We start from the raw sequence: 27,902 nt of genomic DNA on the forward strand, positions 1-27,902 counted from the left end.
TTAAAAATTTATACATAATTGTACATATTTATGGGGTAGACAGCAATATTTCAATACATGTATGCAATGTGTTATGATCAAATCAGGGTAATTAACATATTCATCCCTTTATTTTTTGAGACAAGGTCAGGCTTTGTCACCCGAGCTAGAGTGCAGTGGTGTGATCTCAGCTCACTGCAACCTCTGCCTCCCAGGCTCAAGCCATTCTCCCACCTCAGCCCCCTGAGTTGCTGGGAGTATAGGGATGCACCACCACACCTGGCTAATTTTTGTTTTTTTTGTTTTGTTGGTAGAGATGGGGTTTCACCATGTTGCACAGGCTGATCTTGTTTTCTAATGTGAAGGGAAGCGGGCAACGTGCTAGTTTTACACTAAGGAAAATGAATGACACACCCAAACTGCCTGCAAGGCCCGTTCTGAGAGACGAAAGGAGATTTGTTAGACCGCAGTGGAAGATGGAGTGAGGGTGAGAGTTTCTGGGGAAAACCAGACAAGAGCACAGAGGGCCAAAGGGAAGCACGGGAGGATTTTGCACAGAGGATGGAACAGAGTCAACCCTGAGAGCTGGGAACCTTAGAGATCCGTCTGGAGCCCATATTAGAGAGGTTGAAGAAAGAGGCCAGTATGTGGTCCAGCCAGGGTACCATGTCATCCACAGTGTGCAGGGAGGAGGATGGGGTCTCCACAGATTCCTTCCATCCCAAATGGAGGGTGCCCTCAGACAGAGAGGCAGACAGACAGACAGACACTGGCTGAATGGCTCCCTGATGGAACACCAGGAGGAGGCAGCCTGGCCTCGTTTCCACAGCTGTAGCCTCTGCCCTCCTGCTTCCATGTTCCACACACGCCACAGTCTTTGAGTCGCCTCCCATGCCATGATCCGTCCCTTGGATACGACCGTGCCTGGGGTGCAGTGGTCATGAACATAACCCGCGGCTGTGAACATCCGGTCGGCCTCCATCCTGACCCCCGTGTGATTTCCGGGTCTGCGGGAGGGGCGGGAGGGGCGGAAGCGGCCTCTGCACAGCCCTGCCCCTGTGCCGCAGGCGCTTCCTCCGGCTGTGCCAGTCCTCTGCCAGAAACCCCGCCAGGAGTATTAGGATCACAGCCCCGAGGCATATCCGGACCAGGTTGCCCTTGGTGTAGTACTGGCGGGCAGGACCTGGAGGAATGAGGAGAGGCAGGAGCAGGTGAAAGAGCCCACCTCCAGGACCCCCTCCAAGCCACATCTGGGCTTCTCAGAGATCCTATTATTCTCTACTAGCTAGGGGATGCCGCTCGCTTTCCTGGAGGGTCCCTCCCTTCCCGAGTAGGGGTCGGGGCCAGATGACCCCAATTCTCTAAGTAGCACCTCTCCCTCCTGTGCTCTCACAGGGCTCTGAGACAACTCCTCCCCAGACACAGATGCTGCCTCGTTATCTGATGCATTGCAAAAGAGAGGACAGTTATAAGGGGTGGGGAAGAGATGGAATTTCTCTTTCTCTGACCCTTTTTAAAATCTCAACCTTCCCACCTGATCTTAATGCCCAATTCTGAACCCCATATGCTGATATTCTGCCTTTACTCTACACGCTGGAACCCAAGATCTGAGAGCTGCAGCCCCTGTGTAGACAAAGGAGTTGGCTTTGGTGAAGAGACGGGTGAGAAGGAAGGGGGTCTGGAGAGGATGACTTACTCACCAGCTGGAGAGTCTGACTCCTTTGGACTGGCGGTGATACTCCTAGAAGTCTCTGGGAACCAAACAAAGGCTAAGTGTGAAATGAAACCATATTCCCGCCCCCTGTCACTGTGCCTACTCCGAACACACACACGGGGAGGCACAATTCCACAGCATTTAAGAAGAGCATGGGCCGGGCACGGTGCCTCATGCCTATAATCCCAGCACTTTGGGAGGCTGAGGCAGGAGGCTGGCTTGAGTCCAGGAGTTCAAGACCAACCTGAGCAACAAAGAAAAACCCTATCTCTACAAAAAAAAATACAAAAATTAGCCAGGCGTGGTGGCACGTGCCAGTAATCCCAGCTACTCAGTGGGGGCTGAGGCAGGAAGATCACCTGAGCCCTGGGAGGTTGAGGCTGCAGTGAGCCAGGATTGTACCACTGCACTCTAGCCTGGGAAACAGAGCGAGACCCTGTCCAAAAAAAAAAAAAAAGCAAGAACTATAGAGTCAGGCTGTCCTCCAGATTTGAACTCCAACTCTATCACCTATTAGATGTCAGTTTTCTGGCAAGTGACTCTGCATCTGTGAGCCAGTTCCCCATGTGTCCAATAAAATTAACAAGATCCCTTATAGGTTGATGTGAAAGTCAAGATAATAATAATGGTAGAAATATAAAGCACAGTGCTTGACATATGAGCACCTCATACGTGCCAGCTTTTTTTTTTTTTTTTTTTTTTTGAGACAGAGTCTGGCTCTGTCTCCCAGGCTGGAGTGCAGTGGCCCGATGTCGGCTCACTTCAACCTCCGCCTCCTGGGCTCAAGCGATTCTCCTGCCTCAGCCTCCCGAGTAGCTGGGACTACAGGCGTCCGCCACCACGCCCAGCTAAGTTTTGTATTTTTAGTAGAGATGGGATTTCACCATATTGGCCAGGTTGGTCTCGAACTCCTGACCTTGTGATCTGCCCACCTAGGCCTCCCAAAGTGCTGGGATTACAGGCGTGAGCCACTGCGCCCAGCCTCCAGCTCTCTTATTCCTCAAGTATCTCCTGAGACTCGCCAGGTACTCAGCCATGTGCTGAGCCATGGGAACCCAAATATTAATAAGACATTGTCAGGCCAGGCATGACACTGGCTGAATGCCTGTAATCCCAGCACTTTGGGAGGTCGAGGTGGGCGGATCACCTGAGGTCAAGAGATCGAGACCATCCTGGCCAACATGGTGAAACCCCGTCTTTACTAAAAATACAAAAATTAGCTGGGCATGGTGGCACACACCTGTAGTCCCAGCTACTCAGGAGCCGGAGATTGCAGTGAGCTGAGATCGCAGAGTGAGCCGAAATCACAGATCACAGAGTAAGCAGAGTGAGACTCCGTCTCAAAAACAACAACAAAAGACAAAAAAACCATAAGACATTGTCCATCTGCGGTTCCCAGACTATTGCAGGAGACCAAAAAGTAAAGTGATTTTTTTTTTTAAAATACGGAGTCTCACTCTGTTGCCCAGGCTGGAGTGCTGTGGTGTGATCTCAAGTCACTGCAACCTCCAACTCCTGGGTTCAAGCAATTCTCCTGCCTCAGCCTCCCAAGTAGCTGGAATTACAGGTGCCCACCACCACGCCCGGCTAATTTTTGTATTTTCAGTAGAGACGGGGTTTCAGCATGTTGGCCAGGCTGGTCTCCTGACCTCAGGTGATACACTCACCTTGGCCTCCTAAAGTGCTGGGATTACAGACAAAGTGATAATTTTAATACACTGTGAAAATTGCTGTAATAGGCAGCCCACAAGACACTGAGCGAGAGCAGAGGAAACCATTGATCCAGCCTGGACGGTCAAGGCTTTCTTGAGGAATTGATGCCATGGGGAAATGGAAGAAAAGGCAGAGCGAGTGGGTTGGGTGCAGAGTCAGGAGAGGTTAGGAAGCCTCCAGAAGAGCTTCAGGTGACTGTGTGTGGCTGAGAACAGCATGGGAATGCGTGGAAGGTATGCAGACAAAATTGGAGGGATCAACAGGGGCTGGATATCTAAGCTCACAGAATAGCAAGCTGAGGAATTGGAACTGCATCCTGAGGGTGATTGGGAGGTTCCGAACTGAAGATAGGGAAGGCTTCCATCACAGAACTCCCTGGGATATGCCGGGCGCGGTGGCTCATGCCTGCAATCCCAGCACTTTGGGAGGCCGAGGTCAGGAGTTCAAGACCAGCCTGCCCAAGATGCTGAAACCCCGTCTCTACTAAAAATACAAAAATTAGCCAGGTGTGGTGGCACGCACCTATAATCCCAGCTACTCGGGAGGCTGAGGCAGGAGAATCGCTTGAACCCGGGCAGCAGAGGTTACAGTGAGCCGAGATCGCACCACTGCACTCCAGCCTGGGCGACAGAGCAAGACTCCACCTCAAAAAAATAAAAAATAAAAATAGAACTATGTGGGATCAGGTGCCTCATGAAAGTCAGAGTCATGTGGGCCCAGTGGAGGTATCTAACCTATTATCAGGGAATCTGTGAAGGTGTTTAGTCTGGAAGGAAATGGAGATTTTCCAGGACAGGCAAGGGGAAAGAGACTGAGGAAAGTGTATCTGCAGAGGCCTGGAGCGGTTAGAAGATGTGCTATGTCCAGGCGCCTACAGTCTGTGTGCGTCCGAGCACGGGCTCTACCTGGACACAGTGGGGAGCGAGATTAAATACCTGGATCACAGCCAAGTCCAAAGCCTAGGACTTCATCCTGGGAGCAGTGCGTAGGGATGGGTGGCGGTCGTCCCGCCACAGCGTTGGCTCCGCCATCTTTGAAATGGCCCATCACCCAAAATGCTCCTCCTTCTGAACCTCAGAGCTCCACTCTGCACCCATGCTCTAGCCTCACACCAAGGACTTTCTTGGTAAGAGACGGACAGTTCGGTGAAGTGATTAAAAGCCTACAGGCTTAGATAATGGAAGAGAGAGCTCCGTCCTCACACTCCTTTCTGCTGAGCATGAAATGCCTGGTTACTCACCAGTTGTGAAGACTTTGTTTGTGAATGAGATGGTCAGTTCAGCGGTGGCTTCTGAGAATTCTAAGAATTATAAGAAAGCAAAACAATGTTAGGTCTTCCCCGTGGTTCCCTATATCCTCTAGATATCTCCATTCCCCTTTTGAGATATCTAGGCTCCCTGAAACCCCTTTCTCTGACACACTGCACAGACACTGAAGACAGACAAATTCGAAAGGTGTAAGACTTATCTTCCATGACCGGCTTAGTAAGAAGCAGATCCGTTCAGCAATTGATAGACCCTTGGGTTTTTTCCACGTTTTGCTGTTATGAATATTGCTGCTGTGAACGTTGACGTACAGGTTTTTGTGTGAACATAAATTTTCTGTTCTCTTGGGTACACACCCAGGGGTGGTGGAATCACTGGGTCATACAGTAACTCTGTGTTTTACTTTTTGAAGAACCACCAGACTTCTTTCTTTTTTTTTTTTTTTTTTGAGACGGAGTCTCGTTCTGTTGCCCAGGCTGGAGTGCAGTGGCGCGATCTCAGCTCACTGCAACCTCCACCTCCTGGGTTCAAGCGATTCTCCTCCCTCAGCCTCCCGAGTAGCTGGGATTACAGGCGCCTGCCATCACGCCTGGCCAACTTTTTTTTTTGTACTTTAGTAGAGGTGGGATTTCACCATGTTGGCCAGGATGGTCTCGATCTCCTGACCTTGTGATCCACCCTCCTCGGCCTCTCAAAGTGCTGGGATTACAGGCTGCGCCTGGCCACAGACTGTTTTTCAAAGCAGCTGCACCATTTTATATTCCCACCAGCAATACAAGAAGGTTCTTCCAAATCCTCACCAATACTTCTTGTCCGTTTGTTTTGTTTTAAAAATCATAGTCATCCTAGTTGGCATGGTGAATTTTATGGTATGTGAATTATATCTCAGTTTGAATAATAAGATGTGGATCCATGTCTTCGTGAGCTTAGAGGAAGAATGAGCTCGTGTTAGCCTCAGAACACGGGATCTCCACCTTCCAACTTAGGCCATTTTCTTTTTCTCTTTTTCTTTTTTTTTTTTTTTGAGACAGAGTCTTACTCTGTCGTCCAGGCTGGAGTGCAGTGGCGCAATCTCGGCTCACTGCAAGCTCCGCCTCCCGGGTTCACACCATTGTCCTGCCTCAGCCTCCCGAGTAGCTGGGACTACAGGCACCCGCCACCACGCCTGACTAATTTTTTTGTATTTTCAGTAGAGATGGGGTTTCACCGTGTTAGCCAGGATGGTCTTGATCTCCTGACCTTGTGATCCACCCGCCTCAGCCTCCCAAAGTGCTGGGATTACAGGGGTGAGCCACCGCGCCCGGCCAGGCCATTTTCTTAACCAGGGGCCTCCTGAGGCCACCAAAATATTCCTGAACTGCCTCAGCTGATAAATACGAAGCTCTTGTTGCAGTGGGTACTATCCTGGGAGTCTTTTTATGGTGGAACCAGCTTGGCAAAAACTAGTTTATGCTCAGCTCTCGGTGGGATAATGAGAGTGTGGGTATTATTTGGTCTTTGTTATTTCTCTTCGTGTGAGATGCATTAATAAACCTTGTTTTTTTTTTTTTTTTTCCAATTAAAATTTCAGTTCCAGAATCCATGTGCAGGACGTGCAGGTTTGTTACATAGGTAAACGTGTGCCATGGTGGTTTGCTGCACCCATCAACCCATCACCTAGGTATTAAACCCCACACGCATCAGCTATTTATCCTGATCCTCTCCCTCCCCCAGTTCCCCCTACAGGCCCCAGTGTGTGGTGTTCCCCTCCCTGTGTCCATGTGATCTCATTGTTCAGCTGCCACTTACAAGTGAGAACATGCAGTGTTTGCTTTTCAGTTCCTGTGTTAGTTTGCTGAGGATAATGTTTTCCAGCTCCATCCATGTCCCTGCAAAGGACATGATCTCATTCCTTTTTATGGCTGCATAGTATTCCATGGTGTATATGTACCGTATTTTCTTTATCCTTTCTATCATTGATGGGCATTTGGGTTGATTCCTTGTCTTTGCTATTGTGAATAGTGCTGCAATGAACATATGTGTGCATGTATCTTTATAATACAATGATTTATATTCCTTTGGGTATATAACCAGTAATGGGATTGCTGGGTCAAATGGTATTTCTGGCCAGGCACAGTGGCTCACACCTGTAATCCCAGCACTTTGGGAGGCCAAGGTGGGCAGATCACCTGAGGTCAGGAGCTCAAGACCACCCTGGCCAACATGGTGAAACTCCCATCTCTATCAAAAATACAAAAATTAGCCAGGCGTTGTGGCATGCACCTGCAGTCCCAGCTACTCGGGAGGCTGAGGCAGGAGAATCGCTTGAACCCTGGAGGCAGAGGCTGCAGTGAGCCGAGATCATGCCCCTGCAATCCAGCCTGGGTGACAGAGTGAGACTCTGTTTTTAAAAAAAAAAAAAAAAAAAGGTGGCCCGGGTGCGGTGGCTCACGCCTGTAATCCTAGCACTTTGGGAGGCCGAGGCGGGTGGATCACCTGAGGTCAGAAGTTTGAGACCAGCATGACCAACAAGGTAAAACCCCATCTCTACTAAAAGAAAAAAAAAAAAAAAGCCAGGCTTGGTGGCAGGCGCCTGTAGTCCCAGTTACTTAGGAGGCTGAGACAGGATAATTGCTTGAACCCGGGAGGTGGAGGTTGCAGTGAGCCGAGATCGCACCACTGCACTCCAGCATGGGCTATTGAGCAAGACTACATCTCAAAAAAAAAAAAAAAAAAAGGAAAAAGGATTTCTGGTTCTGGGTCTTTGAGGAATCACCACACTGTCTTCCACAATGAACTAATTTACATTCCCAACAGTGTAAAAGCATTCCTATTTCTCCACAGCCTCGCCAGCACCTGTTGTTTCTTGACTTTTTTTTTTTTTTTTTTTTTGAGATGGAGTCTCACTCTGTCGCCCAGGCTGGAGTGCAGTGGCGCAATCTTGGCTCACCGCAACCTCCGCCTCCTGGGTTCACGCCATTCTCCTGCCTCAGCATCCCAAGTAGCTGGTACTACAAGTGCCCGCCACCACGTCCGGCTAATTTTTTGTATTTTTAGTAGAGACGGGGTTTCACCATGTTAGCCAGGATGGTCTCGATCTCCTGACCTTGTGATCCGCCCGCCTCGGCCTCCCAAAGTGCTGGGATTACCGGCGTCAGCCACCACGCCCGGCGTTTCTTGACTTTTTAATAATCGCCATTTTGAACTGGTGTGAGATGGTGTCTCAATGTGGTTTTGATTTGCGTTTCTCTAATGATTGGTGATGTTGAGCTTTTTTCGGTATGTTTACTGGCCGCATGAACGTCTTCTTTTGAGAAGTGACTGTTCATGTCCTTTACCCACTATTTTATGGTTTTTTTTTCTTGTAAATTTGTTTAACTTCCTTGTAGATTCTGGATATTAGACTTTTGTGAATTGATAGATTGCAAAAATGTTCTCCCATTCTGTAGGTTGTCTGTTCACTCTGATGATAGTTTCTTTTGCTGAGCAGAAGCTCTTTGGTTTAGTTAGATCCCATTTGTCAGTGTTTGCTTTTGTTACAATTGCTTTTGACATTTTTGTCATGAACTCTTTGCCCGTGCCTGTGTCCTGAATGGTATTACCTAGATTTTCTTCTAGAGTTTTTATAGTTTCGGGTTTTGCATCTAAGTCTTTCATCCATCTTGAGTTAATTTTTGTACAAGGTGTAAGGAAAGGGTCCCGTTTCTATTTTCTGCATATGGCTAGCCAATTCTCCCAGCACCATTTATTAACCCACAGCCAATTTCATACTAAATGGGCATTTCCCTTGAAAACCAGCACAAGGCAAGGATGCCCTCTTTCACCACTCCTATTCAACAGAGTATTAGAAGTTCTGGCCAGGATAATCAGGCAAGAGAAAGAAATAAAGGATACTCAAATAGGAAGAGAGGAAATCAAACTATCTCTGTTTGCAGATGACATGATCCTATATCTAGAAAACCCCATCATCTCAGCCCAAAAGTTTCTTAAGCTGATAAGCAACTTCAGCAAAGTCTCAGGATACAAAATCAATGTGCAAAAATCACAAGCATTCCTATACACCAACAATAGACAAGCAGAGAGCCAAATCATGAAGGAACTCCCATTCACAATTGCTACAAAGAGAATAAAATACCTAGGAATACAGCTAACAAGGAAAGTGAAGGACATCTTCAAGGAGAACTACAATTCACTGCTCAAGAAAATCAGAGCGGACACAAACAAATGGAAAAACATTCCATGCTCATGGATAGGATGAATCAATATCGTGAAAATGGCCATACTGCCCAAAGTAATTTATAGATTCATTGCTATTCCCATTGAACTATCATTGACGTTCCTCACACAATTAGAAAAAACTACTTTAAAATTCATATGGAACCAAAAAAGGGCCCATATAGCCAAGACAATACTAAGCAAAAAGAAGAAAGCTGGAGGCCTCAGGCTCAGACTTCAGACTATACTACAAGGTGACAGTAACCAAAACAGCATGGTACTGGTACAAAAACAGACACATAGACCAATGGAACAGAATAGAGATCTCAGAAATAAGACCACACATCTACAACCATCTGATCTTCAACAAACCTGACAAAAACAAACAATGGGGAAAGGATTCCCTATTTAATACACCTTGTTTTGATTTTGATTTCAACACAGCGTGTGGTATGTGCATGCCATGTGATACAGTTTGAATATGTGTTCCCACCAAATCTCATACTGGATTATGATCCCCAATGTTGGAGGTGGGGGCCTGGTGGGAGGTGTTTGGATCATAGGGGTGGATCCCTCATTGCTTGGTGCTTTCCTTGCAATAGTAAGTGAATTCTCACAAGATCTGGCTATTGCAAAGTGTGGCATGTCCCCCAGTCCCAACTCTCTCTCTCTCTTGCTCCTGCTCCCACCACATGAGACAGCTACCCCCTCTTTGCCTTCTGCCATGACTGTAAGCTTCTTGAGGCCTCCCCAAAAGCAGAAGCCAGCCTTCTGCTTCCTATACGGCCTTCAGAACCATGAACCAATTAAGCCTCTTTTCTTATCAATGATCCAGTCTCAGGTATTTATAGCAGCACAAAATCGGCCTAATATAGCATGAAATATTGCTCAGCAATCAAAAGGAACACATCATTGATACATACAGCAGCTTGGATGGGCCTCAGGGGCATTGCACTGAGTGACAAAAGGATATCTCAAACGGTTGCATACTGGATGATCCCATTTACATCAGATTCTAGAAATGGAAGATTATAGAGATGGAGAACAAATTAATGGATACCAGGAGTTAGGGATGGCAAGGGAAGGAGAAGGGTGTGGGTGTGAATATAAAAGGGTAGCCCAAGGGAGGCCCTTGTGAGACGGAAGAGTTCTGTACAGTGAATGCGGTGATGGTGACACGAATCTACAACTGTGACAAATTGGCATAGAACTAGACACCTACTTTATGCCAATGTCAAATTCCTGGTTTTTATGTTGTACTCTAATTATGTAAGATGTAACTATTAGGGGAAACTGGAAAAAGAGCACATGGGATTCTTCTGTTCTATCATTGTAGACTTCCTGTGACTCTAGAACCATTTCAAAAGAGAAAGTTCAAAAATTCAGTCAGAAGCACACGCACACATATGCACGCATGCACACACACATGCATGCCACACACATGCACACATATGCACGCACACACGCACACATATGCATGCCGCACACACGCACACATACGCACGCGCGCACATGCACGCATGCACACATATGCACGCATGCACACACACATGCATGCCACACACGCACACATATGCACGCACACACGCACATGCACACACACAGTATGTGACCATCTTCCATGTCCCTGCCCACTAGGCATAATAGCCCCCACTCTGCCCTCAACCCCGCAAATCTCATCCTTATCAACCTCGGCTCTTTCCAGCATGTTTCTCCTGCCTTGGTGCTTCACTCTGAGACACAGGGAATGTTAGACACGCCCAGCCTCCAGCCTAGCATATGATATTCTTAAAGTGCAGGCCGTAGTCTGGTACACCGTATTCAGCTGAGATGTTTGTGAAAGTGGAGGGGATAACACGCCTCACACAAAACTTACCGCAGTGGTTCTCAAAGCAGCATCCTGGAGCCATAGCATCAGCATCACCTGGGAACTTACTAGGAATGAAAATGACTGGATTCACCCCAGACCTACTGAAGCAGAAGCCCTGGGGGCTCAGAAATCTGTTCTTTAAGCCTCCAGGTGATTCTTATGCTCATGGAAGTTTGAGAACCGCTGATCAATGCAATCAGTGACTCAGAAACAGAGTCCCGGACTCTACAGGTTTGTTGGTTAGTTGGTTGGTTGGTTGGTTAGTTAGTTAGTTTGTTTTTGTCGCCCATATTCAACCAGCTGGACTCCACAGTATAGCAAGCCACTCCGATTATTCTTCTGCATGTTATATGTGATAAACCATCCACCTAGAGTAGGATTGGGGGCGGCATCTTAACATCTAACTACTTAGGACACCCACCCTGTTTACAGGCAGAAGTAAAGGATTTTTAAAACAAAGCAAATCTGTGAAAGAACCAACTGAATTAAATCGAGAAGTCTAGGCAGAGAGGAGAGAGAGAAGGGGTCCGTGTACCTCATACGCTGTGCACCAGAATGGACCCTGCAGAACCTACCTGCTACCGAGGAAGGTGGTTCTGTTGGTAACCGACTAGGGGTCACAGAGGATCCTGGGAAATCAGAAAATGAGATAAATCTGTGCTCTGTCGCTGTGGGTCCTGAACAAATAAAGAAACATCTCCGTGACTGAGTTTCCTGACCTGAAAAATGAGCCTAAAGTAGCTTACATCACTGGACTGTTGTGGATGTTAATAAGCATTTGAGCTGGGTGCAGTGCCTCATGCCTGTAATCCCAGCACTTTGGGAGGCTGAGGAGGGCAGATCACTTGAGGTCAGGAGTTCAAGCCCAGCCTGGCCAGTATGGTGAAACCCCGTCTCCACTAAAAATACAAAAATTAGCCAGGTGTGGTGGTGCGCACCTGTAATCCCAGCTGCTCGGGAGGCTGAGGCAGGAGAATCACTTGAACCTAGGAGGCAGAGGTTGCAGTGATCTGAGATCACACCACTGCACTCCAGCCTGGGTGACGCAGTAAGACTCCATCTGAAAAAAAAAAGGCTTAGCCAGGCGTGGTGGCTCACACCTGTAATCCCAGCACTTTGAGAGGCCGAGGCAGGCAGATCACCTGAGGTCAAGAGTTCAAGACCAGTCTGGCCAACATGGTGAAACCCTGTCTCTACGAAAAATACAAAAATTAGCTGGGCATGATGGCAGGTGCCTGTAATCCCATCTACTCGGGAGGCTGAGGCAGGAGAATCGCTTAAACCCAGGAGGTGGAGGTTGCAGTGAACTGAGATCACTCCACTGCACTCCAGCCTGGGTGACAAAGTGAGACTCTCAAAAAAAAAAAAAAAAAAAAAAAAAAGCAGCAGCAGCATTTGTAAAGCACACCTGGCACATTCTGGGCTATTAACAAGGAAATGCATGCAGCTCCCGTCCGCCTTTTTCAACCTCAGTTCTATTTCTTCTGGATTCCTGTGTCCTACCCCTCACTGTGACCCTGGGGGCAAAACAGATTTTTCTACCAAAAACTAAATTATGTATTTTGTTTGATTTAATATGACATTGTTAAATGTACTGATCAGTGGCGTTGGGTATGTTCACACTGTGGTACAATATGTTGACCTCTAGAACTTATTTTTCTTGCAAAACTGAAATTCTGTGCCCATTAAACACTAATTCCTTCTCTCTCCTCTTTCTGGCCCTTAACAACCACCATTGTACTTTGTGTTTCTACAGTGTTGACATTAGATACCTTCTTTGAGTAGAATCATACAGTAGTTGTCCTTTTGTGACTGACTGACTTAGCATAATGTCCTCAAGGTATATCCATGTTGTAGTCTGTGTCAGAATTTCCTTCTTTTTTAAGGCTGCATAATATTCCATTGCATGTATATAACCACATTATGAGGTATGCTGCTCTCTTTTGAAAGAAACCCCCTTTAAGAATGGTAGCCAAGGCCGACGCGGTGGCTCACGCCTGTAATCCCAGCACTTTGGGAGGCTGAGGCGGGCAGATCATGAGGTCAGGAGTTCAAGACCAGCCTGACCAACATAGTGAAACCCTGTCTCTACTAAAAATACAAAAATTGGCCGGGCATGGTGGCAGGCACCTGTAATTCCAGCTACTCGAGAGGCTGAGGCAGGAGGATCGCTTGAACCCGGAAGGCGGAGGTTGCAGTGAGCTGAGATCGTGCCACTGCACTCCAGCCTGGGTGACAGAGTGAGACTTAGTCAAAAAAAAAAAAAAAAGAAACCTCCATTCTCCCAGCTGCCTGCAGCCCAGGGCTTCCTGCTCTCCCACTTCCTTCCCACTTACGGCCCCTCCCCTGCAGCCCAGGGCTTCCTGCCCTCCCACTTCCTTCCCACTTACGGCCCCTCCCCTGCAGCCCAGGGCTTCCTGCCCTCCCACTTCCTTCCCACTTACGGCCCCTCCCCTGCAGCCCAGGGCTTCCTGCCCTCCCACTTCCTTCCCACTTACGGCCCCTCCCCTGCAGCCCAGGGCTTCCTGCCCTCCCACTTCCTTCCCACTTACGGCCCCTCCCCTGCAGCCCAGGGCTTCCTGCCCTCCCACTTCCTTCCCACTTACGGCCCCTCCCCTGCAGCCCAGGGCTTCCTGCTCTCCCACTTCCTTCCCACTTACGGCCCCTCCCTTGGAATGGCCATCAGGACCTATAAAGGCTGAGGAAGAAAGGTTTGGTCTGCACTACCCCTACCTGTGACCACAAGCTCCAGGGGGTCGCTGGGGGCCGACCACAGGTATGGGTCCCTGCTGGAGAAGCTGTAGCATCGGTAGGTTCCGCTGTGGGCGGCGGTCACCGTGATGATGGGGAAACTAGCCCGGTACCATCTCTCGGGATTCTTGTAGGGCGCAGGGTCCCCTTCCTTGTACAGAGCAAATTGGTCAAAGCCATACCGAGTCTGACACTGTAGGGTTACGTCCCCTCCTGAGGACACCGCCGGGCTGGGCTGGGCTGAGAGCGAGGGTTTGGCAAAAACTCCTGGGAGAAAAATAAAGTCTGATGTTAAAGGCAGCAGCCAGCATCTCAGCTGAGACTGGGGAGGTCCCCACACCTGCCTAAGAGCTGGGGAGCTTTTTGGCTGTATCCCTCCCAGAGAGCGCACTCCCCCACCCAAGCTCACAGAGAGGTCGAGTCACCCAGTGGTTGAGGAAGGAGGCTGTGCTCACGTCCTAGTGCTTGGGTGCAAATCCTAGTTCTGCCTGTAGGGGCCTGGTGGCCCTGGAGACAAATCTCCCTCCGTATCTGAGCCTCGCTGCCTTGTTCTGTTAAAATGGGGATGACTGAAATGAGACAGTACACAGTAATTTGCAGAGTGCCCGTTGCCTAGCAGGCGCTGAAGTAAATAGCTTAAGCTTATACTGTGCTGTAAGCTTGTATTGCCACATACAATTGTTACATTGTAAATGTGGCTGACAGTGCCAGCTTCCGGGTGCCTTCCAAACTCATGATGTATATCAGTTCGGTGAATCCTCAGAGACCTATGGAGTCCTCACTGTTAATGTCCCTATTTTATAAATGAAACTAAGGCACATGGCATTAAATAATTTGTCCAACTCTAGGTAACAATACTGCAGTGTGCAGCTGAAATTTGCTAAGAGGGTAGATTATAAGTGTTCTCACACACAAAAAAGTTAACTGTGTCAGGTGATGTATGTTAATTAGCTTGCTAGTGGTAACTGTCTCACAGTGGATTCGTATATCAAAACATCAACTTCTACACCTTGGATATATTCCATTTTTTTCAATTATACCTCAACAAAGCTGGACATATTTTAATTTAAAAATAAATAAAAAACTTGTCCAAGATCATAAGTGGCAGAGTTGAAATCTGCACTCACGGAGTTTGATTCCAGGGTCTCCACTCCTAAACACGAACCTACACTACTCTGATGTGAGGGTGTTGTCATAGACTGGTGTGGTGATGCATGCCTGCACACAGGAGTCAGAAAAACAAAGGTTGAGGCTGGGTGCGGCGGCTCACACCAGTCATCCCAGCACTTTGGGAGGCCAAGGTGGGAGGATCACTTGAGCCCAGGAAGGCGAGGCTGTAGTGAGCCATGATCACTGTACACTAGCCTGGGTGACAGAGTGAGACCTTGTCTCAAAAAAAGACAGAGAGAGAAAGCAAAAGAAAGGAAGTAAGGAAAATAAAAATATAAGCTGCCTGATAATTATGACATTCACTCAACAAGAAGAAAAAGAAAGAGGAAGGAAGGGAGGGAGGGAGGAAGGAAGGAAGGAAGGAAGGAAAGAAATATATAAGCTGCCTGATAACTGTAACATTCACTCAGCAATATTTTCTCTTAATTTTCACTTAAGCAACTATTATGTGTCTGTCTGTATTCTTTTTTTGTTGTTTCATTTGTTTTGTTTTGAGACGGAGTCTCGCTCTGTCGCCCAGGCTGGAGTGCAATATATATATATATATATTTTTTTTTTTTTTTTGGGAAACAGAGTCTCACTCTGTTGCCCAGGCTGGAGTGCAGTGGCGTGATCCCAGCTCACTGCAACCTCCACCTCCTGGGTTCAAGCGATTCTCCTGCCTCAGCCTCCCGAGTAGCTGGGACTACAGGCATGCACCACCATGCCCAGTTAATTTTGTATGTTTAGTAGAGACAGGGTTTCACCATGTTAGCCAGGCTGATCTCGAACTCCCGACCTCAGGTGATCCACCCACCTCGGCCTCCCAAAGTGCTGGCATTACAGGCGTGAGCCACCGTGCCCGGCCACCACCAAGGAATTAAAAATAGACAACCACCACCAAGATAAAAAAAGGTATACTTCACATACCAGATAGTGAGGAGAGCCACTTTGACTAGGGTGGTGGGGGATATACTTAGTGAGAAGAGAGCATTTGAGTCTGACCCCGAAAGAAGTAATGAGGCAGCCAGGCTGGTCCATTCTAGTAGCAGAGAGGAGGCCGGTGATGCTGTGGAGGGGAGTGAGGCAGGGAAGAGGGGAGGGAGGCAGTATTTACAACGCGGAATAGACCACAGTGCAGCTGGCCAGGAATTAGGGTGGCGTGAGTGAGGCACTCTCCTGGGATGTAAAACTTAATTATTCCCAAACAATTAACATATTTGAAAAAATTATTGAAAATTTGACGAGTAGGTCGTTAAAACTCACATTATTCTGTTTGAATACTTTATTCCCCTGGAAGATTTATTAGAATTTTACATTCTAGGCTTTTGTGGATGCAAGCGCATCAGTGATATTTCCAAAACCTACTTCTAGAAAATAACCATTTAAAAGTGCACTAACTGGGTGCACCTATAGTCCCAGCTACTAGGGAGGACCACTTGAGCCCAGGGGTTTGAGGCTAAAGTGAGCTATGATCATGCCTGTGAATATAGCGAGTGTACTAAAGCCTGGGCAACATAGTAAGACCTCTTCTCTTCTCTTTTTTTTTTTTTTCCAAGACGGAGTCTTGCTCTGTCGCCCAGGCTGGACTGCAGTGGTGCAATCTCGGCTCACTGCCTCCCAGGTTTAAGCGATTCTCCTGCCTCAGCCTCCGGAGTAGCTGGGATTACAGGAGTGCGCCACCGCGCCCAGCTAATTATTATTATTATTATTTTTTTTTTAGTAGAGACGGGGTTTCACCATGTTGGCCAGGCTGGTCTCAAACTCCTGACCTTAAGTGATCCACCCACCTCAGCCTCCCAAATTACTGGGATTACAGGCATGAGCCGCCGTGCCCGGCCCAACCTCTTCTCTTAAAAAAAAAAAATAAATAAGAAAAGAAATTAGAATATTTGCACCAATCAAGAGTCTAAGGAGACATAAATACTAAATGCACTGTGGGGCCCTGGACGGGGTCTGGGAACAGAAATAGGATATTAGTGGAAAGACTGGTGAAATTCAAATAGCCTGGAGTTTACTTGATATAACATAGTTGTGTCTATGGTTAGTTTTTTGTTTGTTTTTTGATACAGGGTCTCACTCTGTCACCCAGGCTGGAGTGCAGTGGCATGATCACAGCTCCCTGCAGCCTCGGCCTCCCTGGCTCAAGTGATCCTCCTGCCTCAGCCTCCTGAGTAGCTGGGACTATAGGCGTATGCCACCATGCCCCACTAATTTTTAATTTTGTTTAAAGATGAGGTCTCACTATGTTGCCCAGGCTGGTCTTGAACTCCTGAGCTCAAGCAATCCTCCCGCCTCAGCCTCCCAAAGTGCTGGGATTACAGGTGTAAACCACTGGGACCAGTGCTACGTTTATTTTTTGGTTGTAACAAATGTAAGATGTTAACATGAGGGGATCCTGGGTGAAATATTTCCATTAATATTATCTTTGGAACTTTTCTGTCAGTCTAAAAATTATTCCAAAACAAAGTTTTAAAAAGAATCCCGAGCCAAGCATGGTGGCCTGTGACTGTAGTCCCTGCTACTCATGAGGCTGAGGCAGGAGGATTGCTTAAGGCAAGGAGCTCCAGGCTGCAGTGAGCTATGACTGCTCCAGTGAACAGCCACTGCACTGCAGCCTGGGCAGCGTAGCAAGATCCCATCGCTAATTTTTTTAAGTGCATTAAAACAGATAAAGGGGCGCCTGTTTTTCGTTTTGGCACAGACTCTGGTATGACTTGGCACAGACACTGGCTGATTCTGCCTTTATTTGAAATTCTGGTTTTTTTTCATCGTGGATGTTTTTGCACTTTATTTTGATTTTTTTTAAAATTGCATGAAAATGTTATTCACAGCCAGATGCAGTGGCTCATGCCTGTAATCCCAACACTTTGGGAAGCCAAGGTGGAAGGATTGCTTGAGCCCACAGGAGTTCGAGACCAGCCTGAGCAACATAGCGAGACCCTATCTCTCTCTCTTTTGTATTTTAATGCCTTTTGTGAAAACTGTCAAGAGACCCCATCTCTATAAAAACATAAAAAATGAGCTGGGCGTGGTGGTGCACACCTGTAATCCCAGCTACTTGGAGGGCCGAGGCAGGAGAATCGCTTGAGCCCTGGAGGTGGAGGCTGCAGTGAGCCAAGATCGCGCCACTGCACTCCACCCTGGGTGACGCAGCAAGACCCTGTGTCCAAAAAATAAAATATTATTCACATTGATCCATAAATGTCGTGGCACCACCACCCGCTAGGCCAGTGCCTCGTTTGCCTCACCCTAACCCCTGCCCTCAATGTCCCCCATATTTGTGTCCTGAATGGAGGACCGCGCAGTCCCAGGCTCCGATCCCCCTTCCTTTACCGGTGGCAATGAGCTCCAGCTGGTCGCTGGGCAGGGACCAGAGGCTTCCGTTCTGGTAGGAGCAGCGGTAGCGTCCAGCCAGACTTCTCTTCATGGCCGGGATGAAGAGGACTGCCTGATCCTGGTACCTGCTGGAACTCAGCTTCTCCAGGCGGTACAGGTCCACGCCCGGAGGTCCCTGGCACCGGAGGGTCACTGGCTTCTCCAGCGGCACCAGGGAGCTGGGCAGAGCCTGGAGGGAGGGCTTGGGGAGCGGTCCTGGAAGAGGAGCAGGGCTGGGTCAGCCTCCCCGCAGACCCCGCCAGGGCCCCGCTGCCCCCGCGCTGGCGGATCCCGCAGGAGGGAAGGGGTCTGGGGAAGGACTCACCACTCTGCGCTGGCACACGCCCCAGACACAGCCCTGAGGAAAGAAGAAAGGGACCAGATGCCAGGACTCGCTTTTATGGACATTCCTGCCTGCTGGGCGCAGTGATAAGACATTTGCATGCATATGCTTTACTCTGTCCTAATTATTTCTTCAAAAGACACACAGGAATGTAATTTAAGTGAGAGAAACCGGTCAGAAAAAGCCACATAGTTTATGAGGTCATTTACATGAAATATCCAGAATAGGTAAATCTATAGGAGATGGAGAAGAAAGCAGATCCATGGCTGGGGGTGGTGGGAGAGGAGGGCGAGGCGTGGCGGCATACTGCTATCTGTGGACTCGTTCGTGTTAGACACGGTGGGCTCGTTCGCGTTGGACGCGGAGGGTTCGTTCGTGTTAGACGCGGTGGGCTCGTTCGTGTTAGACACGGTGGACTCGTTCGTGTTGTATTAGACGCGGTGGGCTCGTTCGTGTTGTGTTAGACGCGGTGGACTCGTTCGTGTTGTGTTAGACGCGGTGGGCTCGTTCGTGTTAGACACGGTGGGCTCGTTCGTGTTAGACGCGGAGGGTTCGTTCGTGTTAGACGCGGTGGACTCGTTCGTGTTGTGTTAGACGCGGTGGGCTCGTTCGTGTTAGACACGGTGGACTCGTTCGTGTTAGACACGGTGGATTCGTTCGTGTTGCGTTAGACACGGTGGACTCGTGCGCGTTGGACGCGGTGGACTCGTGCGCGTTGGACGCGGTGGGCTCGTGCGCGTTGGACGCGGTGGGCTCGTGCGCGTTGGACGCGGAGGGCTCGTGCGCGTTGGATGCGGAGGGCTCGTTCGTGTTAGACGCGGTGGGCTCGTTCGTGTTAGACATTGCCCATTGACTTCCTCAGTGGATGTGAGGAATGGGACCTGAGACATTGCTGTTCCTTCGTTTCCTCCCTTCAGTCTCCCAATATTAAATAATATCCAAGTACATTACAATAGTATGCAATTGTATAGACAAGCATTGTAAATACTATTGCATATTGTATGTTATTGTATTTTATTGTCTATGTAATATATGCGATAAAACCCCACACTAATGGGATGCATTGGGCTCCAAGGATGGAGCAGGATGGAGCCTCAGCGTGTAAGTCAGGACGTCTCAGCATGTGCTGGCCATGGGTTTCCCGGTATTTACAACATTTGGTTGAATCAGTATTCCATGATTACATGATAGGATGTAATATATATAATAATCATTTCAAATAGCCTGAAGGAGGATGGGGAAAGTTCCCAACACAGAAAGGATGCATGTTTGAGAAGATGGGTGTGCTACTTACCCTGATCTGATTACTATATGTATATACACATATGGTGCATATATGTAAACCTACATCTATACATACATGTGTATGTGCATATACATGTGTGTACATACACGTGTATATGTATGTATACGTATGTATGTATGCATGTGTCTGTGTATATACATATGTATACAAATACATGTACATAAGCGATCCCCTCCTGGAATTGCTTGAGCCCAGGAGGTCAAGTCTGCTGTGAGGTAAGATTGCACCACTGGCCGGGTGCAGTGGCTCATGCCTATAATCCCAGCACTTTGGGAGGCTAGGGTGGGCGGATCACAAGGTCAGGAGTTCGAGACCAGCCTGGTCAACATGGTGAAACACCATCTCTACTAAAAATACAAGAAATTAGCTGGGCATGGTGGCACGTGCCTGTAATCCTAGCTACTGGGGAGGCTGAGTCAGGAGAATCGCTTGAACCCGGGAGGTGGAGGTTGCAGTGAGCCAAGATCACGCCACTACACTCCAGCCTGGGCAACAGAGCAAGACTCCATCTCGAGGGAAAAAAAAATGATATTGCCCCATTGCACTCCACACTGACAACAGAGCAAGACCCTGTCTCAGAAAAAGAAGAAGAGAAAAAAAAGTACTAATTATCTGAAATTCCAGTTTAACCAGGCATCCAGTGTTTTATCTGGTAACCCTCATTCTTACACACACACACACACACACACACACACACACACACACACAAAGGTGGGATAGTTGTCATTCCCACTGTAAACATAAGGCAACTGGGCAGAGGCCGAGCAACCTTGTGTAGCTCACATAGCAAGAAGTGGGTGAACCCAGATCATCTCTTGACTCTGAGCTCAGAGAGTGACAACTTGTCACCAGCGCCCCCGTAGCCGCCACCCTTTGTCCACCCCAGGCTCCCTCTGCACCCCAACCCAAGCTCCGGCCGCTTCTCTGTCCCCACCCTCCTGCCGCATCACAGCCCACCTCAGCCTCTTTGTAGGTTTCCATGCGACGCTGTACCATGGCTGGGAGTCTTCCAGGCGCCGTGCTGAGCGCCTGCTGTGCATGGACTCCAAGTCGCCATAATCGTACGGGTTAGCCACCATCATCAGTCCCCTCTTATACATCAGGCTAGTGAGACAGTATTTTATCCACAGTCCTGCAGCTGGCAGGAGTAGATTCAAACCCTAGCAGCGCCAATTAGTGGTAAAGAGTGTGGACTTGGGAACTTACAGGAGAGAGAGCACAGTGGTGGTTACCAGGGGTGGTGGGGTAAGGTTTGGGGAGATGTCGGTCAAAGGAGGACAGTTTCAGTTGGACAAGAGGAGTATGTCTTGGAGATCTACTGCACATCATGGTGACTGTAGTTAATAACAACATATTGTACACTTGCATATCACTGATAGTAGATTTTAAATGTTCTCACCGGCTGGGCGCGGTGGCTCACACCTGTAATCCCATTTTGGGAGGCCAAGGTGGGCGGATCACCTGAAGTCAGGAGTTCGAGACCAGCCTGACCAACATGGTGAAACCCTGTCTCTGCTAAAAATACAAAAATTAGCGGGGCGTAGTGGCAGGAGCCTGTAATCCCAGCTACTCGGGAGGCTGAGGCAGGAGAATTGCTTGAACCTGGGAGGTGGAGGTTGCAGTGAGCCAATGTCATGCCACTGCACTCCAGTCTGGGCAACAGAGTGAGACTCCATGTCAAAAAATAAAAATAAATAAAAGTAAATGAGCGTGGAATGCTACTCAGCCATTAAAAGGAGTGAAATAATGTCTTTTGGCCAGGCACAGTGGCTCACATCTGTAATGCCAATACTCTGGGAGGCCGAGGTGGGTGGATCACGAGGTCAAGAGATCAAGACCGTCCTGCCCAACATGGTGAAACCCCATCTCTACTAAAAATACAAAAATTAGCCGGGCGTGGTGGCGGGTGCCTGTAGTCCCAGCTACTCGGGAGGCTGAGGCAGGAGAATCACTTAAACCCGGGAGGTGGAGTTTGCAGTAAGCCGAGATCACACCACTGCACTCCAGCCTTGGTGAGAGAGCGAGATTCCGTCTTTAAAAAAAAAAAAAAAAGTCTTTTGCAGCAACTTGGATGGAACTGGAAGGCATTATTCTAAGTAAAGTAATACAGGAGTGGAAAACAAAAATCTGTATATTCTCACTTATAAGTGAGAGCTAAGCTGTGGGTATGCAAAGGCATGCAGAGTGATGTAATGGACTTCAGAGACTCAGAAGGGAAGGGCAGAAGTGGGGTAGGGATGAAAAACTACACATTAGGTACAAGGTACACTAGTCAGGTGACAGGTGCACTAAAATCTCAGAATTCACCAGAATATAATTCATCCATGTAACCAAGAACCACTTGTATCCCAAAAGCTACTGAAGCAACAATTAAGCCAGATGCAGTAACCTGTACAGGCCACACCTGTAACCCCAACACTTTGGGAGGCCGAGGTGGGTGGATCGCTTGAGCCCAGGAGTTTGAGACCAGCCTGGGCAACATAGCGAGACCCCCATAACTAAAAAAATTACAAAAATGAGCCAGGCATGATGGTGTGCAACTGTAGTTCCAGCTACTCAGGAGGCTGATGGGGAGGCATTGGTTGAGCCTGGGAGGTTGAGGCTGCAGTGAGCCATGATCATGCCACTGCCCTCCAGCCTGGGTGACAGAAGTGAGGCCCTATCTCAAATTAAATAAATAAAAGTTAAAACAGGCTGGGTGCGGTGGCTCACACCTGTAATCCCAGCACTTTGGGAGGCCGAGGCAGGTGGAACCTGAAGTAAGGAGCTCGAGACCAGCCTGGCCAACATGGTGAAACCCCGCCCCTACTAAAAATACAATAATTAGACCTGGTGGCAGATGGCTGTAATCCCAACTACTCGGGAGGCTGAGGCAGGAGAATCACTTGGACCCGGGAGGCAGAGTTTGCAGTGAGCTGAGATCATGCCATTGCACTCCAGCCTGAGCGACCGACTGAGCGAGATTCCATCTCAAAAAACAAACAAAAAGAAAAAAAAGAAAAAAAGAATACATCCATGGATGGATAATGAATGAGAGGTTGTTTATATTCACAGTTAACCCTCTCATCTCCAGTAGTGCAACCATCTCCTTCCTGCTTAGCCTTTTGGAGATGCTGTCCCTTTAGTGGTCAAATTCTGAAGAAATCAGGAAATAATGCATTCGACATGCCCAGCACAAGTGAAGATCAGGCAGCAGAAATGCATTCGACCTGCCACCCATCCATCAGGAGACTATTTACTCCACTACTGTAGGGGATACTGACAAATTAAATCCATACCTAGTCCAGATATCATCAATTCCACAATTTTTTTTTTTTTTTGAGACGGAGTTTTGCTCTTGTTGCCCAGGCCAGAGTGCAATGGTGTGATCTTGGCTCACTGCAACCTCCGCCTCCCAGGTTCAAGCGATTCTCCTGCCTTAGCCTCCAGAGTAGCTGGGATTACAGGCATGTGCCACCACGCCCGGCTAATTTTGTATTTTTAGTAGAGATGGGGTTTCTCCATGTTGGTCAGGCTGGTCTCAAACTCCCAACCTCAGATGGCCCACCCGCCTCGGCCTCCCAAAGTGTGTAAGCCATGGCACTCAGCCTTTTTTTTTTTTTTTTTTTTTTTTTTTGAGATGGAGGCTCTCTCTGTTGCCCAGGCTGGAGTGCAATGCCTGACCTCAGCTCACTGCAACTTCTGCCTCCCAGTTTCAAGCAATTCTCCCACCTCAGCCTCCCGCGTAGCTGGGATTACAAGCACCCGCCATCACGCCCTGCTAATTTTTGTAGAGATGGGGTTTCACCATGTTGACCAGGCTGGTCTTGAACTCCTGACCTCAGGTGATCCACCCACCTCAGCCTCCCAAGGTTGAGATTACAGGCGTGAGCCACCGTGCCTGGCCCACATTTTTTTAAAAAGGGGCAACTGCAGTGTAGTAGAACAAAGTTGTGACCAATGCTAGGATACTCTGTTCATTTCCTGACCCAGCCATGAATACACTGGAATAACTCATGCAAAATGCCAGCTCGCTGGCCCCCCGTTTCCCCACCCAACAAATGAAGGGGCTCTTACAGGTTCCTTTTTGTCCTGAAATTCATCACCAATGCAAATTTCTTAAAAATCCTTTGTCTGGCAGTCCATGCCTGTCCTTCAGCATTTCCCAGATCGACCCTCAGGACTCACCAAGACAGAAGAGGGCGGTCGGGGATGGAGACATGGTTCCTCAGCCCTGTCCTGAGCTCTGTGGCCAGGGAGGGAAGTGGTGGGAGCCTGGGGCACAGGCTCAGGATGTGATGAGGATGAAGAATGCTCTCCTCCCTTCCTCCACCAGCCCTGGCCTTTCCTAATTGAGACTCATCGAGCCGTAGCCGGCTCCTCAGTACAGTGACTTGCACACAAGCTCCAAGGAGCCACGCTTATCTCCTCTGGCCAGCCTGGCGTTGCACCGTTTGTCCGCCTGCTGGGGCCTGGTCTGTGTTCCCGTGCTCCCATAAACTCCCTGATGTCACTAGGAAAATACGCATCAAAACCACAGTGAGATATGACTTCACACCTTCTGGAATGGCTGTATTTTTTTTTTTTTTTTTTCTTTTGAGACAAAGTCTCACTCTTTTTGCCCAGGCTGGAGTGCAGTGGCGCCATCTCGGCCCACTACAACCTCCACCTCCCAGATTCAAGCGATTCTCCTGCCTCAGCCTCCCAAGTGGCTGGGATTATAGGTATGTACCACACCAGGCTAATTTTTGTATTTTTAGTAGAGATGGGGTTTCACTGTGTTGGCTAGGCTGGTCTTGAACTCCTGACCTCAGTTGATCCACCTGCCTCGGTCTCCCAAAGTGCTGGGATTACAGGCATGAGCCACTGCACCCGACCAGCTATAATTTTTTTTAATGTAAAATAGCAGATATTGGTGAGTATGCAGAGAAATTGGACTGCGCGTGCATTGCTGGCAGGGACGTAACATGGCGTTCCTGCTGTGGAAAACAGTTCCAGCAGCTCCTCCAGAAGTTAAACGTGGGATTGCCATAAAATCCAGCAATTCCACTTCGGGGTACACACCTAAAAGAACTGAAAACAGGGTCTCTAACATATTTGTACACAGTGTTCATAGCAGCTTTATTCACAATAGCCAAAAGGTGAAACCACCCACATGTCCATCAACAACAATGGATAAACAACATGTGGTATATACACACAAGGTAATATCAACCAGCCTTAACTAAAAGAATAAAAATCAGCCAGGCACAGTGGCTCACGCCTGTAATCCCAGCACTTTGGGAGGCCGAGGCGGGTGGATCACCTGAGGTCAGGAGTCCGAGACCAGCCTGGTTAACATGGTGAAACCCCATCTCTACTAAAAATACAAAAATTAGCTGGGCGTTAAATTAGCTGGGCATGGTGGCGCACACCTGTAATCCCAGCTACTTGGGAGACGGAGGCATGAGAATCGCTTGAACCTGGGAGGCGGAGATTGCGGTAAGCCGAGATCGCACCACTGCACTCCAGCCTGGGCGGCAGAGTGAGACTGTCTCAAAAATAAAAATAAGGCCGGGCGTGGTGGCCCATGCCTGTAATCCTAGTACTTTGGGAGGCTGAGGCAGGCAGATTGCCTGAGCTCAGGAGTTCAAGACCAGCCTGGGCAACACAGTAAAACCCCAAAAAAATACAAAAAAAAAAAAAATAGCCGGGCATGGCGGCAGGCACCTGTAGTCCCAGCTACTCCGGAGGCTGAGACAGGAGAATGGCTTGAACCTGGGACGCGGAAGTTGCGGTGAGCCGAGATCGCGCCATTGCACTCCAGCCTGGGTGACAAGAGCGAGATTCTGTCTCCAAAAAATAAAAAATATTATAAAAGAATAAATTCAGATACATGCTACAACGTGATGGACCTTGAAGACATTATGCTAAAGGAAATATTCCGGACTTGACAGATAAATACTGCATTGTGCCGCTTATCTGAGGTATCGAGAGGAGTCAAATTCATAGAGACAGGGATTAGAATGGTGGTTGCCAAGGCCTGGGAAAAGTGGGGAGTTACTATTTAATAGGGAGAGCTTAGGTTGAAGATGATGAGAAAGTCTGGGGTATCCATAGTGGGTGATGGTTACACAACACTGTAAATGTATTTATATTTAATGCCATTGACTGTTTTTTGTTTTTTTGTTTTTTGAGACGGAGTCTCGCTCTGTCGCCGAGGCTGGAGTGCAGTGGCGCGATCTCGGCTCACCGCAACCTCCGCCTCCCAGGTTCCAGCGATTCTCCTGCCTCAGCCTCCTGAGTAGCTGGGACTACAGGTGCGCGCCACCATGCCTAGTTGATTTTTTGTATTTTTAGTACAGACAGGGTTTCACCGTGTTAGCCAGGATGGTCTCGATCTGCTGACCTTGTGATTTGGCCTCCCAAAGTGCTGGGAATACAGGCATGAGCCACCGCGCCCGGCCAGTGCCGTTGACTTGTATGTGCACTTACAGGTGGTTAAAATGAGGACTATCAGGGTGTTGATATCTAAAAACCTCCCTGCCATCATCTTCCCTACATCTCTCATTCAGTGGCCATGGTTGAATGCCTGCCACCTTTCAGATATTATGTCAGGCACTCAGTATTGGCAGTTTTATCCATTATAAATGCTTTAAGCTGCATAGAATTTTAAACGTTAATAACAGTGGTTATAAATCTTTAATACATAAGCTGGCTTTAAAATTATTGGTAAAATAAGATTAGAAATGTCTTAAGAATTGTTGGCGTTTTTGTTTGCACTTATTGAACAAGTGGTTTCATGCTTATCCCTGCAGAATACTATGAGATTTGTCATAAGGGTTATAAAACTATAAACCCGGCTGGGCGTGGTGGCTCACGTCTGTAATCCCAACACTCTGGGAGGCCGAGGCAGGCAGATCACCTGAGGTCGGGAGTTTGAGACCAGCCTGACCAACATGGAGAAACGCCATCTCTACTAAAAATACAAAATTAGCTGGGTGTGGTGGCACATGCCTGTAATCCCAGATACTCAGGAGGCTGAGGCAGGAGAATCGCTTGAACCCGGGAGCCGAGATTGCGCCACTGCACTCCAGCCTGGGCAACAAGAGTGAAACTCCATCTAAAATAAATAAAAATAGAAATAAAACATTTGTTTTTTGTAGAGTTGGGGGGTTTCACTATGTTGCCCAGGCTGGTCTTGAACTCCTCCTGGGCTCAAGCAATCCACCGACCTCAGCCTCCCAAAGTGCTGGGATTACAAGTATGAGCCACTGTGCCTGGCCCTATTGGGTCCTTTTTAAAAGATACATAAAAAATCAAATGCAACAGTGAAGTCAATCACCCGATGGCAGAAATCGGGGTGCTCCTGGCATCTGGTCGGTCGAAGCCAAGGACACTGCTCAGCATTGTGCAGTGCACAGGACGGCCCCGCCCAGGCGGAGAATGATCCGGTGACACATGTAGGTGGGAAGGATGCACGAATGATGGCGTTTAGGAAGAATATTATCACTTCTTTCCCGTAAGAGCAACTTAGAGCAAGAAAATGGTATTCTTAGGGCCTTCTCTCTTATGAGGCTCCAAGCCAGGGTTGCCATGGCAGAAGATGCTGGGCTTGCTTTTTCCTTGAGAGAACTGTACTCAAGATGATGTAAATGTCGCCCCGGGTGCCACTTGGGTGCTTTGGAGAAGTGCTCAGACGCGACACGCCGTGATGACTCCGCAGCAGCCAGCTGGACCTGTCCTCTGGCTTGCGGTTCATGGGCTGTGTTTATCCCCCTGGTTCCTTCACAGCCACCTTGGGAAATATGTTGCCTCTGAATCACGCCAGGCAGGGTCTCACTGTGTGTGCTGCGGGGCTGGAAATCAGGGTGACACTCCGTTACCGAACAGCCTGACTAGGAAGCCAGAAAGACGCTGCCGGCTTTAGTTTGTCCTTTGACTTTCCTCGATATGAATGAAGATGGGGCATTTCCACACTGCACAACAGGAAAAGCCCAGAACACTTTCTGGAGATAGCGAGGGGGTGATGCAGCGGACAGCTATGGCTGATGACCCCCCTCACCTCTGACTCCCCCTCCGTCCCTGCTTTCTGAACGCACATCCATCACCAACCATAGGTTCCTGTTTGGGGTTTGCTGGCTGGGAAAAAAAAAAAAAAAAGGAAAGCTGGCTTTCTACTAAAAACCACTTCCTTTGCTCATTTATCAAACTCAAACCCTAGGAGGGCCACATAACATCCTCCGTCCCAGGCAATGGGGTGTTTCTGGAGCACTCCGGTG

The 27,902-nt window shown here is 48.4% G+C and overlaps 2 protein-coding genes across 3 annotated transcripts in view; both read right to left on the reverse strand.

Annotated features, from left to right (window-relative positions):
* Positions 1-127: 127 nt before the first annotated feature.
* Positions 128-18,251, reverse strand: GP6 (glycoprotein VI platelet). Its single transcript, XM_063599685.1, has 6 exons — positions 17,972-18,251; positions 13,469-13,753; positions 11,311-11,412; positions 4,647-4,706; positions 1,680-1,730; positions 128-1,162 (listed from the first exon to the last, which is right to left on the reverse strand). The coding sequence occupies exons 1-6, from the start codon at positions 18,063-18,065 to the stop codon at positions 918-920; spliced, it is 837 nt and encodes a 278-aa protein (XP_063455755.1). The 5' UTR covers positions 18,066-18,251; the 3' UTR covers positions 128-917.
* Positions 18,140-27,902, reverse strand: part of RDH13 (retinol dehydrogenase 13) — a 38,129-nt gene continuing 28,366 nt past the window's right edge. The window contains exons 8-9 of one of the 2 annotated variants that reach the window (XR_008622204.2): positions 18,339-18,371; positions 18,140-18,229 (exon numbers count right to left, since the gene is read on the reverse strand). The gene's annotated coding sequence lies outside the window, so the exon portion shown is untranslated. The other variant, XR_008622203.2, reaches the window with a different exon arrangement.

Source organism: Pan paniscus, chromosome 20, assembly GCF_029289425.2.
Source record: "Pan paniscus chromosome 20, NHGRI_mPanPan1-v2.0_pri, whole genome shotgun sequence".
NCBI lineage: Eukaryota > Metazoa > Chordata > Mammalia > Primates > Hominidae > Pan > Pan paniscus.